The sequence below is a fragment of the Leucoraja erinacea genome, chromosome 1 (assembly GCF_028641065.1).
Source record: "Leucoraja erinacea ecotype New England chromosome 1, Leri_hhj_1, whole genome shotgun sequence".
In the NCBI taxonomy this organism is placed as follows: domain Eukaryota; kingdom Metazoa; phylum Chordata; class Chondrichthyes; order Rajiformes; family Rajidae; genus Leucoraja; species Leucoraja erinaceus.
In genome coordinates this window covers 79,205,257-79,224,279 of record NC_073377.1, presented here as the reverse complement: position 1 = coordinate 79,224,279, position 19,023 = coordinate 79,205,257, and the positions used below count along the sequence as shown (strand labels likewise).

The window sequence follows — 19,023 nt, the reverse complement described above, 5'->3', positions numbered from 1 at the left end:
ACTTTCGTCCCCCAGCAGCATCTCCTCGCAGCCCACATCCTTGCCAACCCCTCCCCGGCTCCCTCTCGGAAAAGTCACGGCTGTCGCACGCCGCGCATCGCCGCAGCAGAAACAAAAATAGCAATGCTTTGCAGAAATGAAATTAGAGACCGAGTTATCCGTTCGCTTTCTTGTTAAAACGTATTTTTGTGTTTTTTTCAACATACTATCGATACTCGAACCCTGGCTTTGCGGGAAAGGGGTCCGCAGAGAAAAGCTCACTCTTTATCACGCTTGGAAATAAACTGTTTCTTTAAAACAATACTATATATCCACACCAAACTCGCAACCTCGGTATCTCTCTCGCACAAGCATGAGCTTTTCCTACCTCTGCTGTGGCCGTATAAAAGGCGAGTTTTAAAACAACCACACATTCTCTTAACGCTAAAAGGCGAGCTTGTTTTATTTTTTTATTTAATCAGATATGCAGATAGGCATATATTCATCACAAATAACAATCTACTTTCGAGAAGCTGCTTCTGAATGAAGGTAAGCTCGGTAACCGAATGCACACCGTGAGATAAAATGTGGATGTGGAATGATATCTAAAACGCCACTAATCTGCTTGAAAAGAAAATAACGTTGAATTAAAATAAATGGAACGGCAGGGGAAAAGGGGGAAGCGACAAACGTGAAATGAAGCAAATGAGGAGGGAGATTGATGATGTAGAAAAAATGAATCTCTGCATTTCCTGACCGTGCATCAGTTCCTTTCCACTCTGTAGGTGACGCTACCTCAAATGAGTCAGAAAACTCTCACATTCACCCACACTCCGAGCGGGATGGCATACAAAAGAGGGAGGGAGCGAGAAATCGGAACTCTGCTGTTAACCTGAATCCACAGTCGACATCGTGCGGATAGCGGAGGGTAAGCAGCGGAATTGCAGATCTCCAGCTGGAGGGAGAGGACATTATTGCATTCACTCTTTTATAGACTCCGATCCTTTGCGAAACATCGGCATTGGAGCCGGGTTTGCGCTATAACCTATAGCCACACTCTGAATACAGAAGGCTGAATTATACGAGGGAAGGCAAACCCAACTTCAACTGCAGGAATAGCAATGAACTATTCAGCAGACCAAGACTAATCGAATAACAAGGAAGGACTTTTGTTTTCTCTCTCAGCGAAGGATTCAGCACCGCTGAAAGGACTGCGTCAGGCGACTGAGAAACAGCCCAGGGTCTGGAATAAGAAAACTTGCTGTTGTGAAAGTACGGCAGCCAAATCCCTCTTTAATTGTGGAGGTTTCGTTTATTCCACTGCTCTGACCCGAACCAGAAGCCATCCGCTGGCGGACGTCGTTTGTTTTAAAGATCCGCATCGTGAAATCAGTTAGCACTCATTCGGATTTATGTTTTAACAGACAGGATTTCCCAATCCACGTTCAATCCGGACGCATATCTGCATTTAGACGCATCTTGGCAGATCACCTCCTTGTACCGGGTTCTCCGGGCTGAATACGAATAAGAAAGTCATTAACTGCAACCTTTATTCTGCGGGACTCTGCCCATCTAATCGTCTTGGACACGGAGAATGGGATCGCGTTCACAGTAATCCTACAATCGCCCTTTCAACTTTCTGCCCGGGTTTCCTACCTCTTTCCGCTATTCAGTTGCTGCGTCTTCAGTCATTCGGGAGCGGGCGAAGAGGGAGGTTGGAGGGGGGGAGAGAGAGAGAGAGGGAGAGCGAGAGCGAGAGAGTGAGCGAGCGAGCGAGCGAATAGAAGAGTGTGCAGAGAAAGGGAAAGACTGCAATAGCAAGCTTGGAGCACTCAGAGTGCTACATGCACACATACAGTTTACAGAAACCACTAGCACGCAGGTAAAGAAGCACCAACTGCGGATGCAGGACAAACTTGGAACAGCGTGAATGAAAAGGCACGTCCTAAGCACTAACGGATTCAGGTGACCAATTTTACTAAATGCTTCTCCTTCCCTGCGCTGGAGTCCCGAGAGCAGCAACATGCTCGAGCGGAATAGAGTGATCCAATTTACAGGAGAGGAATGTCAAAGCTAAAGCGGTGTCTCTGTGAGTGCGTGTCCCGGTGAGTGTTTCTGCAGATTACTTTACTGAGTGTTGTTGGACTGTTGAAACGGACAATAGGAACAAAGATTTGGTGCGATTAATCGGTGGAGGGTGAGGAGGTGGCGGTGGTGGTAGGGAGGGGGAAAATTTACTCGGAGAGATGAGTTTCTGTTTGCCACTGGTGCTTTCGCTGGTGGCCATCTCCGCCGTCCCGGTGAGCGGCAAGCAAGCTCTCCGTTACCGGATCACCGAGGAGGGACCGGCCGATGTGCGGATCGGTAATGTGGCCAGCGACCTGGGCATCGTGGCAGGCTCGGGAGAAGTGACATTCAGCCTGGAGTCGGGCTCGGAGTACTTTAAGATCGACAACATCACGGGAGAGCTGTGCACCACCGGCCGGCGCATCGACCGAGAGAAGCTGCCGCAGTGCCAGCGCATCTTCGACGCCAACGAGTGCTTCATCGACTTCGAGGTGTCGGTGATCGGGCCGGCCCAGAGCTGGGTGGAACTTCACGACGGCCAGGTGGTGGTGGACGACATCAACGACAACGCTCCCTCTTTCCCCTCGCCCGTGCTCACGCTGACCGTGGAGGAGAACCGGCCAGTGGGCACCCTCTACCTACTGCCCACCGCCACCGACCGGGACTTCGGCACCAACGGCATCGAGCGCTACGAGCTGCTGCTGCTGCAGGATGAGAGCGGCCAGGGGGGCAGGCGAGGGCTGGAGCCGGCGCTGGGCAGCAGCAGCAGCGGCAAGGTGCCGGGTGGAGGTGGAGGCGGCAGCGACGAGCCGGGACAGGGCGACGGCAGCAGTAGCGTGTTTGAGCTGCAGGTAGCCGATACCCCGGACGGGGGCAAACAACCGCAGCTGATCGTCAAGGGGGCTCTGGACCGGGAGGTCCGCGACTCCTACGAGCTGAGGCTGAGGGCGAGTGACGGCGGGCGCCCAGCTCGCTCCTCCAGCGCTCTGCTGCGGGTCCTGATCTCGGATGTGAACGACAACAGCCCCCGTTTCGAACGGCAGCTGTACGAGGCCCGGCTACCCGAGAACAGCCCGGCGGGGAGCCGCATCCTGCAGCTGCGGGCTGGCGACCCGGACATCGGGGTGAACGGGCAGGTGGAGTACGCTTTCGGCGGGGCGAGTGAAGCGGCCAGGCGGCTGCTGCGTTTGGACGAGAACAGCGGCTGGCTCAGCGTGCTGCGCCGCATCGACCGGGAGGAGGTGAACCAGCTCCGCTTCGGGGTGCTGGCCCGGGACCGGGGGCAACCCCCGCGGACCGACAGGGCCACAGTGCTGCTCGCCATCAGCGACCAGAACGACAACGCGCCGCTGGTGGACATCCGCAAGATCGGGCGCATCGTGTTGCGGGACGGTGCGGCCAGCGTGGTGGAGGACGTGTTGGTGGACACGCCGGTGGCTCTGGTGCAGGTATCCGACCGGGACCAGGGCGAGAACGGCGCCGTGACCTGCACGGTGGTGGGCGACGTGCCCTTCCAGCTGAGGCCGGCCAGCGAGGCGGACACGGAGCAGCAGCCGCCGCTGCCACTGCAGCCCAGGAAGAAGAAGTACTTCTTGCACACCTCGGCGCCGCTGGACTACGAGTCGGTGAGGGAGTACTCGGTGGTGATCGTGGCCGTGGACTCGGGCAGCCCCAGCCTGTCCAGCAACAACTCTCTCCTCGTCAGAGTGGCCGACGTGAACGACAACCCGCCCATCTTCCCGCGGGCCGTCTACCGTCTCGCCATCCCCGAGAACAACTCGCCCGGCGACCTAGTCGCCGCCGTGGTGGCCACCGACGCGGACGATGGGCGCAACGCCGAGCTGAGCTACTCGCTGGACTCTGCGGCTGCCGGCGTCTTCTCCATCGACCCGGTCAAGGGCGCCATTCGAGCCAACATTGTGCTGGACCGTGAGCAGGCAGAGCGCTACGAGTTCCGTGTGGTGGCCCGGGACCGAGGCACCCCCGCCCTACAGGGCAGCGCCACCGTGGTGGTCCAAGTCCAGGACACCAACGACAACGAGCCCCGCTTCATGCAGGACCTCTTCACCTTCTACGTGAAAGAAAACTTGCCGCCCAACAGCCCGGTCGGCATGGTCACAGTGATGGACGCAGACCAGGGCACCAACGCCGAGATGAGCCTCTTCATCGAAGAGGACAACAACGTCTTTTCCATAGACAACGACACGGGCACCATCTTCTCCACCGTCTCCTTCGACCGCGAGCAGCAGACAACCTACTCTTTCAAAGTCAAGGCAGTAGACGGGGGAGAGCCCCCTAAATCTTCCACGGCGATGATATCGCTGTATGTCATGGACGACAATGACAACCCGCCCACAATCACTTTCCCCAAGAATGCGTCTTACACCCTGCTTCCTCCTTCTAGTAACTTGCGGACAGTGGTGGCCACAGTCCTGGCCACGGACAGTGACACTGGCATCAACGCCGACCTCAATTACAGCATTGTGGGGGGAAACCCTTTTAAACTTTTTGAGATTGACTCGGCCAGTGGTGTCATCTCCTTGGTGGGGAAGCTAACTCAGAAACACTATGGACTGCACCGGTTGGTGGTGCAGGTCAATGACAGTGGGCAGCCTTCACAATACACCACTGCAATGGTCCACGTGTTTGTGAACGAGAGTGTTTCCAATGCCACCACAGTGGAAGCTCAGATAGCTAGAAGTCTTCGCACTTCCATCAAGCAAGATATTGCAGGTGACCCAAACTATGAGATGAGCAAGCAAAGGCTCAGCATTGTCATTGGGGTTGTTGCTGGGGTCATGACAGTGATCTTAATCATCTTGGTTGTGGTTTTGGCAAGGTACTGTAGACCGAAAAAATCCAAGAATGGATATGAGGCAGGCAAAAAGGACCCAGAGGACTTTTTCACACCCCAGCAACATGACAAGTCCAAAAAACCCAAAAAGGACAAAAAGAACAAAAAGGCCAAACAACCTCTGTACAGTAGCATTGTGACTGTGGAAGCGTCAAAACCAAATGGACAGCGATATGATAGTGTGCACGAGAAGCTCACAGAGAGCCCTGGCATGGGATGTTATCACTCCATGAATGGTGGACCAGGCAGTCCTGATCTCGGAAGGCATTACAAATCTAGCTCTCCATTGCCAACAGTTCAGCTTCACCCTCAGTCGCCTACTGCAGGGAAGAAACACCAGGCAGTGCAAGAACTTCCACCGGCGAATACCTTCGTAGGGACAGGAGACAACATCTCAATTGAATCGGACCATTGCTCAGAGTACAGCTGTCAGACCAATAACAAGTACAGCAAACAGGTAAGAAGCAATAATTACCCAAAAAATGTATGTGAGGAAAGAAATCAAAGTGCATTATATTGTTAATATTTGTCAGTATACACACATGTTCATGATGATGCACAAGCATTCATAATTGTTTTTTGTAAAGATAGGTTGTTGTTCTAAAGTAGAATTAGAGAAATGTATAAAACTTCTGATTAATTGATTTCGAATAAATGAAACCTAAATGGTAAGATATGGAAGTAATTAGATAAATGTGTATAATCTGCAAAGGCAAAGTAACAAAACATAATCAGGCAGATAGTGATGTGCAGATTGGTTACTCAAGCCTGTTTTATGTCATAGTACTGAAAAACATGTTTTCCATCTCTTTTTTGGTCTCCTTATCCCCTCTCTGTCAAAGAGAATCAGTTCCCCACAGATCTAGTTCACAGTGACAACTACACTGTGATACATTTATGTCCATTTGTATTCGTATTGTGCAAGATAAGCAAATAAAAAAGAAAATAAATTTGTGGAGATTCCTTTAAATTGTTGGTATTTGGAACATCAACATTTTATCAAATCCCAGTCAGTGATGGTAAAACTCAGGCTGTATGAATGCCACTATGAAAACAATCTCTAGAGATGTTCTTTACATTTATAAGCACGCTTGTCTTTATGCATTTATTGGTATATAGATCAACAAAAGTGCTATATTTGATGCGTTAATAGCTACACAGCTGCAGCTCAGATATCATCCTGGGATGGAGATCACATACAGTGGCATTTGTATGTTAGATCCTGCACTGATGATAATGTATCTGCATTTAGGAGAGGAGTTTAGTTACTAGATCAGTTTAAGTTACTAAAAATAACAAAGTTGTGATGGATAAAATTGAACCTGTGGTCAATCAGTTTTCTACAAACTTTATTTGGACAACATTAATTGGATTTTGAATACTTTGCACAAAGTAGTTTTGGAATATTGCACTGTTGTATGGAAGTATTTCTGCAGCCTTGAAAGTTTTCAAATGTCTTCATTTTTTCACAGCCTTTTGGGAATGTTTGAAATCAGACTCCAAAAGCATTCTAAATGACCATTTCAAAGTTTATAAAATTCTAAATGCTCTTCTGAACAAATTGAAATATATTCCGATACTATTCTGATATTGATGTTTTAACGTTCTTATCGTCATTCTCAGAAATTGAATGTTGTAAATATGTGATGGATTGTAGGTCAGTCTCTAACTGACTCTCCTAAATTAATAAGAACAAACTATTAAAAAAAATCTGTGATTTATTTTATGTCTTTGGTCTAGGTCAATATCTGTTATTTCCTTGCCGCGCGTGAGCTCCATCCCACAACTGCCAAACCTTGGGGTGTCAGATTTGACCTCAAGGTGAGCTTTTGACCACACCCCTCTGGTGACACCAAGACTTCATATTTCCACACATTATTTGACTCTCACCTGCCATAGTTCAGTTGCTGCTAGAAGCTCCAATCAGTACCTTTGTTACTTCTGGATTTTCTGGTTCTAACACATTCCTGGCTAATGCAACATGTTTTGTGCTCAAGATTTAGGCATTTGTCGTTTCTTGTGTCTCCATTTTACATGTTCAATATTCTGAAACGTGAGGATATCCAAATCTCTGCCGCCTGTGTCCTTATTTGTAACCAATCCAGTTATATTATCTCTCATTTGCATTAATCTATATTAGCTCCCAGTTCAGCAATGACTTAATTTATAGTTCATCTTTGGTCTCATATCCCTGCATTGCTATGATCCTATCTTTGTATGTCCTTCAGGCCCAAAATCCTTTGGAATATCTGTGGTTTACTCATTCTGGCCTTAGCTGGTTCAGTGTTGGTGGCTACATTTAGGCAGCCAAAGTCCTACAGTCTGGAATTCACTTGCTAAATCTCCATCTCTCTGTCCCCTTTTCTCTTTGAAGATGGTCATTAAAAGCTATCTCTGATCAAACTTTGATCATTAGCCCTCATATCCCCTTGTGTAACTCAGTATCAAATGTTGCTTAATGGTTCTCCTCTGAAGCGCCTTGGGATATTTCCCAAGTTGGAACATGCTATATTCAAATAAGTTGTTGTTTGCTGCATTTATACGGAGAGGCAGATGTCACAGTAGCTGCACAATGAGAATTAACATTTTATTTAATATGAATTAAATAGAAATCATGCTTTATAATAATTCCCCTTATGCAAACACTAAAGTTCAGCTGCATGAGTAAGGTGCATTCTCTATCTATTAATTTAATTTGAATTTGTGCAATTGAAGCCAAAGAAGCACTTCTGTTCTTTGCCATTTGACGTAAGTAGTTGTCTTTCAATAAACAATAGGTGCAGGAGTAGGCCATTTGGCCCTTCGAGCCATTCAATGTGATCATGGCTGATCATCCACAATCAGTACCCCGTTTCTGCATTCTCCCCATATCCCTTGACTCTGCTATCTTTAAGAGCTCTATCTAACTCTCGCTTGAAAGCTTCCAGAGAACTGGCCTCCACCACCCTCTGAGGCAGAGAATTCCACAGACTCGCAACTCTCTGTGTGAAAAAGTATTTTGTCACCTCTGTTCTAAATGGCTTACCCCTTATTCTTAAAATTGCATGAAATTAAGTGTGCATCATTTATTTATTTATTTGCTTTCATGTTTTTATTATATTGTGGTATGCTTCAGGCAGCAGATACATGCAGTGTAAAAAAGAATGAAAAGAACTTCAAGCCCAGAGTGAGAAAGCCTAATTACATGAATTGCAACTCCAGGCTGTGCTGTTTGTATCTTGTACTGTAACACCATGTTGAACAGTGTTTCATTCAGAAAATAAACCTGAGCATCGCTATTACTATTTATATTAGTGAGTATGAATGTATTTTTAAAGTTTCAAAATTCACAAGGTTATACTTGTGTGAATTTTCTTAGAAGATAGAATTGAGGATGTTAATTATCTATTAACAGGTTTGTCTGTTAATCACTAAACTTAATGTAGAACCTTTATAATCTCATCTCTTCCAAACATTGCATTGAAATTCTATGCAACTTCATTATCAGAAAAAAAACATCAAATAAGCTTTGAATATATCCATGTAGGTGACTGCTAATTGTTAACATAAAATAATTACCTTTGGTGCTAAATGATATTTCAATTTTTTTTAGACTGGATGAGGAATTGGATAAATCAGAAAATATTGTCATCCCAGTTGTTGTAATGAAATTCAATTGGATATGAAAGCAATAATATATTTGCAATTCAGCTATCATACTATGGAAATAATAGAAAAGCTATTAATTTTATTATTAGGCCTTCAGCTTCCCTGTTTTGGTTCGTTTGATGCATTTTTTTCAGTTGAACCAAAGTTGAATCATTGCTAATTGAGGTCTGAAAGATGCTTTAACTTAAGTTGCCTCATCTTTACATATCTATCACAGTGTGGAAATAGCTGATGTAAAAAGCAAATTATTGCTGTTGTGATGTGAAGCTAGGGTGACACTAACTCAAAGTACAGTGTATCAGTGTATCTACAGCGTATCTAGATAGGGCTCTTAAAGATAGCGGTCAGCGAATATGGGGAGAAGGCAGGAAAGGGGTACTGATTTTGGATGATCAGCCATGATCACATTGAATGGCGGTGCTAGCTCGAAGGGCCGAATGGCCTATTCCTGCACCTATTGTCTATTGTATATTATTTTCCATTAGAGCACTAGTGTTCTTTTATATCAATGTTTACCTTATTTTGAAAGAATGCACGACAGATTTAAGGAATGATTCCTTCTTTCGCCAAGTACTCACTGAAATATACTTCTGTCCATTGCAATTTCAACTAAATCTTTATGCTTTTGGGCCATGCTATTTCCAAAACAGCCTCTAAAAGTGTGCCTACTGATAAATAAAGTTTTTTTTTCAATTCCGAATGTCAATATTTAAACACACTATCGCAAACTTGCATCTAGGAATTTAAAAACGTGCTGTTCGAACAGCCAGAGCAAATGGTCGAAACACCTTGACGTGTGTAACCCCTGAGTTTTGCATATTTGGTGGCTGAAGGGTTATGTTCAATAAAACTTTAGATGTATGAGTACGAGCAGATAGTATACCTCACTTTTATTGCTTATATTTGTTCTGCAAATGAAGTGCAGTAATGTGTGGAAAACAATTTTCTGTTTACTATACATTACTGTGGATCACATTGAAGTCAGCATCACAATATTCTGAGTAATTCACTATTGGTGGACTCTTTCTATTGCCTTGAGGAGCAAATCACAGTCAATGTTTCCTTCCACCAATGTTTCCACTGTTTGCGTTCTAGTAATGTATAGTCAGTTGTGTTAGACATGTTTTGTGGTTCCTGTGCACATCACCAAACTCCTGAAGTATTCAATCTGTTTTGAACTCTTTCATGGGAAGAGATCACCAGAAATAAGTCAAGGCCATGTTCAAAGATTCCTGGAAGAAATGTAACACACACATTGATTTCTGGGAATCCCTAGAGGATGGTGTTGGGAACTCGTAGTCCATGCATTGGGAGGACACAAAACCCCCGCATAAAAGGAGGAAGGAGAATATCAATTTACAAATTCTGCCACATCAGATACTTCCCGCCTTATCTGTAGAAGAGTCTGCAATTCCCACCTTGGCTTCATCACAGATCCAACAGAACTAGAGTGGAAATAAGTCACTTGATCCAAGTGGAAGGCTCAGATGAAATGGAAATAGATTCTGTATATGTTCTTGGGTCAATGTGAGGAGTTCATCTTGGATGCTGGATATTGTGCGTTTTAAAGAGTAACAGCCAAATGAACAATTTAAAAAAATGAAGCTTTGCCACCTAGCAGCATATGCTACCTTTGTGTAAACTCAAATAATAATGCCACAGACTTACCAGAGAAAGTTTAACTTTGTTCCATTTCAGCAAATGTTGAAGGCAGATACCGATTTGTCTCTTTACATGGCCATTTTCGTATAACATTTCAAAAGCAGCATTTCACTGACAAATTTGTCGATGTAATAATATTCTGAGTAAATCTAAAGGCAAGGCAACTTTTTTATTGTTTATTCCCAGATGCCTGGAGATGAAGGATGGCAGTGAATCTTGGAGATTTATTAAGACAATTTATCCTGTCAGTTCATAAATGACTATTATTCATTTTATAACTTTTGGAGTTCTAAACTAGTATCGGTATATTGTCAACCCTATTTTTATACATTCAATGGCATAATTACAAATAGTATATCCAACTTGAATTTTGTATTCTGCATTTTGATAATTTGTACTTCATGAAAATTTGGAGCATCTGCAACATTATTCATGTGTACTGATTGTAATTTGGTGCAAAGAAAAAATAATTCAAGCGAAGATTGAACACAGCCTAATTTCATCAGCCACTTGTGTGTACAAAGTAAAGAAATGAAGCAAAAACACTGTCAAAAATGTATTGCACAGAGGGTATTCCTTTCAGAAAATGTATGAACACATGTTCCAGAAGTGTGGAAATATATATTTTGATATTACTTGCATATTTCCTGTATTTGGTGCACTAGTTGAGATAAAGGTTCATTAAAACCAGCCCTTTTTATTGTATTTTCAGGTAGGTGTGTGGTTGAATGGCATAATATGTTGCCATTAGGAATAAGAGATCAATTGTGACCTTGTAGCATCTCACCAAGATCACAATTAAGCTGCTGTAATTGTTGACCCCTCATCTTAGGAATGATAAAGGTATTTAGAATACAATCTCACAATAGCTTTCCATGTTGGAAACACATGTTTGTAGATCTACTGGATTCTACTTTGAGGGCCTCCACATTGATGAATCTAATTACCTACCCAGTAAACAGCCATTTGGTTGAAAGAGTGAAATGATCACACAATAGCTGTGTTGTTTGGCAACATTTGTTTACTTACCAACATTTAATGTCAGTGTTTTGGCACCATTTTTTTTCTATCCCTCTTTGCTCTGTTTTTCCAATTTTTTTTGTTTTGTTTAATTGCAGTTTTTAATGTTGTTTTTTGGTAATGTATTTTTCCGTCCATTTGTTTATGTTCATTTTTGATCCCTTAATTTTTAGCCAAAATCAGGTTTTCTCTTTTCTATAGAATGCACATGTAACCTGCGTAGATTTGGGGAAGTAGTGTTGTGATGTTTTTTCATTATGTTTTTAATAAATTGTATTATATTTGGTCTATATTGCAAAAATAGATTTTAGATAACACCCTCATTAAATAGTTCTTGAAATGCTAAAGCATTTATTTCAAGAATATATTAATTAATCAAGAAAGTCAAAATAATATGATAATAATGAACAGTTCCAAGGAAACAAAATGTTGGTATGGTATACATGTTTAAAACATGTTTTAACCTTTCAATTTTTGAGTTATATGTGAGAAAATATATGATTAAGGTACATTTTCAGGAAGAAAACAATTGGAAACTTTATCTGAGGCTATTAAGATGACCTGGGAATAATGTCGCTGGGTATATTCCTGGTGATATTTTCCACTGTCGGGTAAACTGGCAAAGACGGATGCAATTGCAATCTTGTATCGCAGTGCAAACTTGCCAACAGGTGGCGTCACTTTATTATAATTGGTGCTGGCACACAGTTCTTCAGTTAACAAAACCTGCTTCAAAAGCTTTCTTTAAAGAAAAGCTTTGACTCACAGTAGGCTATTTTTCAATGCCCTCCAGTTTTAAATAAGCTAATTTTTCATTCAAGGCTCCTCAGCTTCTCAGATTGTAATAACTGACTACAGGTGGAGGTCTGAAACTAGCACCTGATTCATGCATTTTGTAAGCATCTGTGAGCCTACCCTTTCATACAGCAATGTTATCGGAGACTGTCACTCTGACTTCCCACTTAAAATGCTGTTAGTGCTGTACTGGGGAATGCAATGTGAATTATAGACAGGTCTGTAAAGGTTCTCACTCTCGAGATTCATTCTGATAACCACAAGCATGCTTATCAATTCATTCATGTGTCACAGTTTCATTTGTCTCTGGTTTTAAGAATCCACGTGTGAAGAATCATAGAAGGGGAAAAGGAGATCAGCATCAGAATACAATGTCATACAATGTCATGCTATAATTAATTGTTACTATTGTGAGATAGCACAGTGTTGGGCCTCAATATTTTATAATCTATATTACTGATTTGAGTGAAAGGACCAAGTTGTTATTTAAACAAAGATAGGTATGTTTGCAATATTTTAATGATACAAAGATAGGTATGTTAGCAAATACACAAATAATCTACAATTTGATAGGCTAAGTGACTGGGCAAAAAGTTAGCAGATAGAATACAAAATGAGAAAATGTGAGAATATGCTCATTGCAAGAATATAAATGGATACCACAAAATGTTGCAATATATGGGATCTGTGAGTCCTTTTACGAATAGCAACAAAATGGTGTGTATTTTAAGTAAGTATTTGAGAAGGCTAAGCTAGTTTATTGATCTTTATTAAAAGGAGTATAAAGGTAGAGATGTGTTGATGCAATATTACAGTGAGCTTTTGAGACCACACCTGCATTGTAGTATACAGTTTTGGACACTATTTAAGGAAGAGTATAATTTCGTAAGAATCATTGCAGCAATTGATTTATACGATGAAGGGATTAATGTTTGAAGTGAGGTTGAGCTGGATAGGTTTACACATTGAATATCAGAAGAATGTGTGTTATGGAAGCATACTTTTCTGAGAGACATCATCAGGCTAGATGGTGAGAGGATGTTTCCTTTGCTAAGGGTGTGTAGAACTGAGGGTTCAGTTTCAGCATTAGACGTCACATATTTAAGATAGATTAAAGTAATAATTCTTCTGTCAGAGGTTTGAAATCTTTGGAATTCATTACCCCAGAATGCTGTCAGTTCAATATAATTGAATATATTCAAGGCACAGATTGACATACATTGGAACCTTAAGGTGAGTTATGGGGAGGGAACAACAAAGCAGGTTGAGCCATGGTTTCATTAAATGGTGGAGCAGGCTCGTGGGCTGATCGACTGCCCTGTTTCTTTTCCACTTTCTTATATTTTAATAGTGAAGGTTGTTTGTAAAACAGTTCTTACTTGTATTAACAGTGGGACTTGTTTTTCTCACGGATGTTAGTTCAGGTTTAGTATAACAATAAATAATTACTGGAAAGCAATAATATTGTTCTAAACTATCTTGAAAGTTTTGTTTTAATATTTGACATTAGAGCAAGAAACTTGGTATGGCCAATTTTTCCATCTATTTCCAACTGTCGTCTTTTTTTGTCCGCATTTTTTTGATTTATATTTTCGTTCACTTTCATATTTACATGAAGATTTTTTTTGCTTTCTCCATTTGAGACTAAAGAATCAATTGAGGACAAAGTGGAACCATGTTGCTTTTCATGTTATTTTAATTCATCACACAGTTCAAACCATCACTTTCAACTTTCTAAGCATTTATCTCTCACTCTCTCTCTCTATGTCTCTCTCTCTCTCTCACTCTCTCTCTCTCTCTCTCTCGCTTTCCATTTTTTTTAATGCTGAAACAATTGAGTACAGTTAAAGATGAACAGAAGAAAACTTAACAGGACAATAACTGTTAACATTTTTCAGTCAGAGAAAATTATTAAATTTCTCATCCAGTACACAATTTTTCATACTTCTGAATATCTACCTCATAACGATTGCAACTGCTCCAAGTCTCTGAAGTTCTCTTGTTATCTACATCACATGTTAGTCATGATCCAGATTCTATGTTGTGATATACATGTTGTCATGTACTTGTGATTAGTTTGTCTTTTGTTGATTTTCCCAAGTTCTCTTTTTTAAATATTCAATCTGATTTGTTCCTAAGATGCTGGCCCAAGCACACATTACAATTCCCTTATCCTCTTCCCTTTACTCCAAGGCAAATACAAATCTATTTATGTTCACTGTTGGAATGCAACGTGTCAGGTTATGACAATCAGTGGAGTCACGTTCTTCCTGTCAATGGGTCTTTGGATGTAGCCTTCTCTTGATCATGAGGTAGAGAGGACATGGTCTCAGTGAACACAAAATGGCAGGAGTGTTGGAATTTGGGTCTCATTTGGGTAAACAGGATTGTGATAAACTTCAAACTTGATGGCAGGATGTGAAACAGCTTCAAAATAATGATATATCAGAGTATTTACAATTTTACTTAATCAAATCCTGACATTAGTTCTGAATCGTACTTAATCTTTTTTGCAGCCTTCATTGTTTTAAAAAAGCTTACAAGTTTAGTATTTCGTGATAAATATCTTTACATATCAATAGTTTTACTCCTTATGTACAGTGTTGTTACATTTGCTGGAAGGAAATTATATATGCAACTTGAGATTTAACATTTATTGTTCATAATTGGACCCATTGAAAGTCACCAGTTTACATAGATATTAATGCTGTACTTAAATACCTCAAATAATAACCAAATCAAATGAAATACAATTTTAATTTGAGGAACACTTGGTATTATTTGCACAGCAGCAGTCAATGACTTGCTGTGACATCAACAATACAGCCACGCATGGAATGACTTTTAATGTGACGTCTTCGGCTTATTGGGCATTGTGCACTGCCTTCGATAAATAACTTTGTTGTGGATTAGATCATTTTCTTCAATTAGTTCACCAAATTTAGATTTTAAGCATCATATCGATGAGCTCTTTGGAATCAGCTTGTTTTCACAACATTAAATAATCTACAGATATATGGCTTAAAAAAATACATTATTGGTGGACATATATAATTAAACATGCATGTAATAATGACAGCTACTAAAGACCACAGGGTTAAATATTTGGCAAATGACTGATTATAATCCAAGGCCAAAGCTACAACATCATTTTATACCATTTTGAAGGTGCTGTAGAATATTTTATTGTTACTTACTGTCACTATTTTATTAATATATTTTAATATGCTCTTGTGCATGTGCAGGAATTATAAACTGACTACAACAAAAATGTTTGTGTTTGGAATTTCTGTTTGAGATAAATATTCAGAGAATGTCTTAACATTTTCTTATGAAAGAAGCTGTTGTAATTTTTGCATTATGCCCATTATCATTGGACAAACATTGACAATATTTTGGATTTCCTTCTCTCTTGCTGTGTCCATATGCAAATTTAGGAATTTCTGGTATTTTGACCAATAAATCCTGCGTAATAGATTCATACAATGACTGAGTCTGCTGCTGAAGGTTAAGATTAGTAACAAAATCAACACCGTCTTATGCTTCCTCACCCGCTGTGTTTCTCCAGCATTTTTATCTACCTTTCATTTTTCCAGCTTCTGCAGTTCCTTCTTAAACAAACTGTCGTATACCTTGTTTGGTTTCATAAGATGTCATCAGTTGTAATTACAGTGGTATTAAGAAAAAAGGAAAGAGATCTTTATTTTGATTGTGGGTTTCAAAATGATTTGTGAATCATTTAAAGTGCTCTGATACTTTTTTGGAAGCCTTTAATTAGCAGGGAACGTGTCTATGAGTCAGCTTCCTGACACAAAAGACCTCAACCTCTGTAATTTTTGAAGTGAAATATTTTCAAGATATCAATAGATGACTCAAAAAAGTTTTTTGATATCTTTGGAAAGTTAACTTTTAAAAATTACTCTCTGGTTCATGCTTTCACATTTTGAAAGACAATCAAAATTTGTTGTGGTAGAAATAAAATTGTGAATGTTAAGGTTCCTCAAACATAGGTTTTCCAGCAATTTCATTTGTGAACATTGTGACATTTTTGTTCTGGCTGTTTTATCTTCACCTGCTACATCCATCTTTATCCTATTTCAGGCTTGCTTTCTTTTCTTCATACGTTTTATTTGTGTTTGGTTTTGCTCCTTATGTTGAACATGTTGCTTCACTATTTTCTAAATATTATTCTCTCACCTCTCTATTCTCTCTTTTTGCTCTTCCATCTCGTTGTATCCAAGGTGCTTCAAAGTTTGTCTCTATGCTTCCACCTGATCCAAAAATGAATGGCAGCATACATCTTTTAGGGACTTTATATTTTAACTGCTAAATTATCAATAATGTGGAGGTTCAGTAAGATTGGACCATTGTCATCAACAATATTAAAACAAGTTCAGCACTTGAGTGATCCCTACAGTTGATCCCTAAAGAGGTGTGTAGTGCCATTTTGGTGAATAAAGGAAATTAAAAGAATGCATTGGTTCGATGCAAAAATGTGAAAATCCAGACCTATTAACCATGTAACAAAGAGATTGATGCAACTGCCTAGTCTGACGCTGTAAATTAAAATTAGTAACAAAATCAGCACCAACATGTGCGTTGTTTGGTTTCACCAGATATCGATATCATGTAAATACTGAGTGTAATATTATACTGAGTCTTAGTGAGCATCAAAACAGGCTATCGAGTAACAGCAGAAGGGTTTATAATAGGATTATGAAATTAACACCCCATGTTGATAATGCATTTTTAGCCAGATTCTGTGCTAGCTTGATTGCTTGTTATGTTTAACTTTGTTTTCTTGCTTAGTCGGGGGAGGTTATGCCACATTTCATGTTTTTATACCTTGACATGCTTATTTGTTGTAATAGCACACACAGTGCCTTTTGGTTCAATTAAATAAAAGATAAGCATGGTTACGTTTATAGAATACATTTGATGATTGTTCAAATGGTACATTTAAGATTGCAAAGCTTTATGCCAATAAAATAAACATGACCTGTATATGCTATAAATAAATACATTATTGTAAGGCAGATATTTAACGGCATGTCATGATGTGTTGTCATGATGTGCGTCTATCTTTAGTAGAGCATACTTTGATAACATTCCATCAGAGTTATTGTTGAATTTATCTTCAGAAAAATCTTATCAAAGATCAATTGAAGAACTTCATTGTGTGAGAAATTATTTGCATTACATCTTTTCTTTCCCATGAAACAGTATCTCTGCAACTTTCTTTCTCCCATTATCTTAAGTTTTTTAAGAAACTTGTCAGTTGACGGCCTAATTATTTATCTTGCTTTATGCCCACCCTCTTTTCACCAGCCTTATACTTTGGGCATGTCATTCTTTTCTGATTAGTTTGGTTTAGAGATACAGCGTGAAAACAGGCTCTTCGACCCACTAATCTGGCTGACCAGTGATCATTTGTACACTAGTTCTATCCTGCATACTGGGGACAATTTAAAGAAGCCAATTACCCTACAAACCTGCTTGGCTTTGGAATGTTGGAGGAAACCAGAACTCCCAGAGAAAACATATAGAGTCACAAGGGGAACATACAAACTCTGAACAGACAGTATCCCATTGAACCCCAGTCGCTGGGTCATACTGCGTCATACTGATGCTTCCTTGAAACAAAATGCTGCACATTTAGAGTACAGTCCAGGCACGAAGTACAAAAAAAGCAAAACATACCTGGTTAGTTTTAATGTTTAAGAAAGAACTGCAGATGCTGGAATAATCAAAGGTAGACAAAAATGCTGGAGAAACTCAACGGGTGAGGCAGCATCTATGTATTAATGATATTTTATAATCTTTTATTTAATCTCACAATTAACCGAGAAAGCAATGTGTTTGAGAAAGCAACAACCTATTTTTAAAGTAAACATTCTAAACGACAAATTTGAAATCAGGGCAAATAACCAAGACTATTAACCAGGATTTGCAAATTTGCAGAAACATTGTAGAAGTTGTGAAACAGGGGAAAAAAATAACATGTTTACGGAATGCAGTTATGATCTTTTGATAAAGAGCAAGAACAAATCTCACGAGTTTCACTTGATTCCAACATACAACATGTCTAACTAATGTGGGTTTAAGATTAATAGGATTTTTGATGTAAATGGGGAGTGTATGGATGAGAAAATATATACTTCTGATCAAGGACAGGTTTGGAGGGACATGGATCAAGCGGCGGTGTGGGCGAGTTCGGCCGAAGAGCCTGTTTCCACACTGTATCACTCTATGACTCTATGATTCTAATGAGATACCGAAGATACATCCTATATCTGAAGCTGGATTAAACATCCATCTCCATCTGTGTTTACATTGTGACTGCAAACGCGGAGATATGCAAACAGTGAAGAAGCTCGAAAGAGAGATGCAGCAGTGTGAATTAGATATGCAAGAGCAGAAGAAAGAGACAAGCAATAAGAAGGAAGACATAGCTAGAAAGCCATGGACAGGCACAAAAAGCTGGAGCAACTCAGCAGGTCAGGCAGCATCTCTGGAGAAAATGAATAGGTGAAGTTTTGGGTTGAGTCCCTTCTTGGAGTTGCTTTGTTGCACAAATGTATTTTGAGGATTTGTAAGACGTCAAGTTTAATTTAAGTTTCACTCAAGGTGATCATATTGGTTCATATTTATGACATTAGGCAGAATATAGATGATGTCTCATCTTTCCCTGTGGGGAAAATGGCCAAATTATCAGAGCTTCTGTAGGTATCGTCAACTGAGACCATGTGAGAAAATCTTAAAAATAAGGGACCAGTGATCACATTACTGTGGTTATACGATTAGCCTCTTCCAATAGTCAGTGGGAATTACAGGAACAGACATAAAGAAATTACAGAAAGGGTGCATAAGCAATAGGCTTGCTGCAGTGGGGGATTTTAACTTTCCCAATAATGACTGGGGTTTCCTGAGTGCAACAGGTTTAACTGGGGCAGAATGGGAATCCATAGAAAGTCCCACTAGAGCTTATTTTAGGACAG

The 19,023-nt window shown here is 40.6% G+C and overlaps 1 protein-coding gene across 4 annotated transcripts in view; it reads left to right on the top strand.

Moving 5' to 3' along the window:
* The first annotated feature begins 888 nt into the window (after window positions 1-888).
* Window positions 889-19,023, top strand: part of pcdh7b (protocadherin 7b) — a 357,471-nt gene continuing 339,336 nt past the window's right edge. For 3 of the 4 annotated variants that reach the window (XM_055637831.1, XM_055637858.1, XM_055637847.1), the window contains exon 1: window positions 889-5,357. In XM_055637831.1, the coding sequence (XP_055493806.1) occupies window positions 2,226-5,357 (3,132 nt within the window). In that variant the 5' untranslated portion in view covers window positions 889-2,225. Of the gene's footprint in view, window positions 5,358-6,640; window positions 6,722-19,023 lie in introns of all 4 variants that reach the window. The other variant, XM_055637839.1, reaches the window with a different exon arrangement.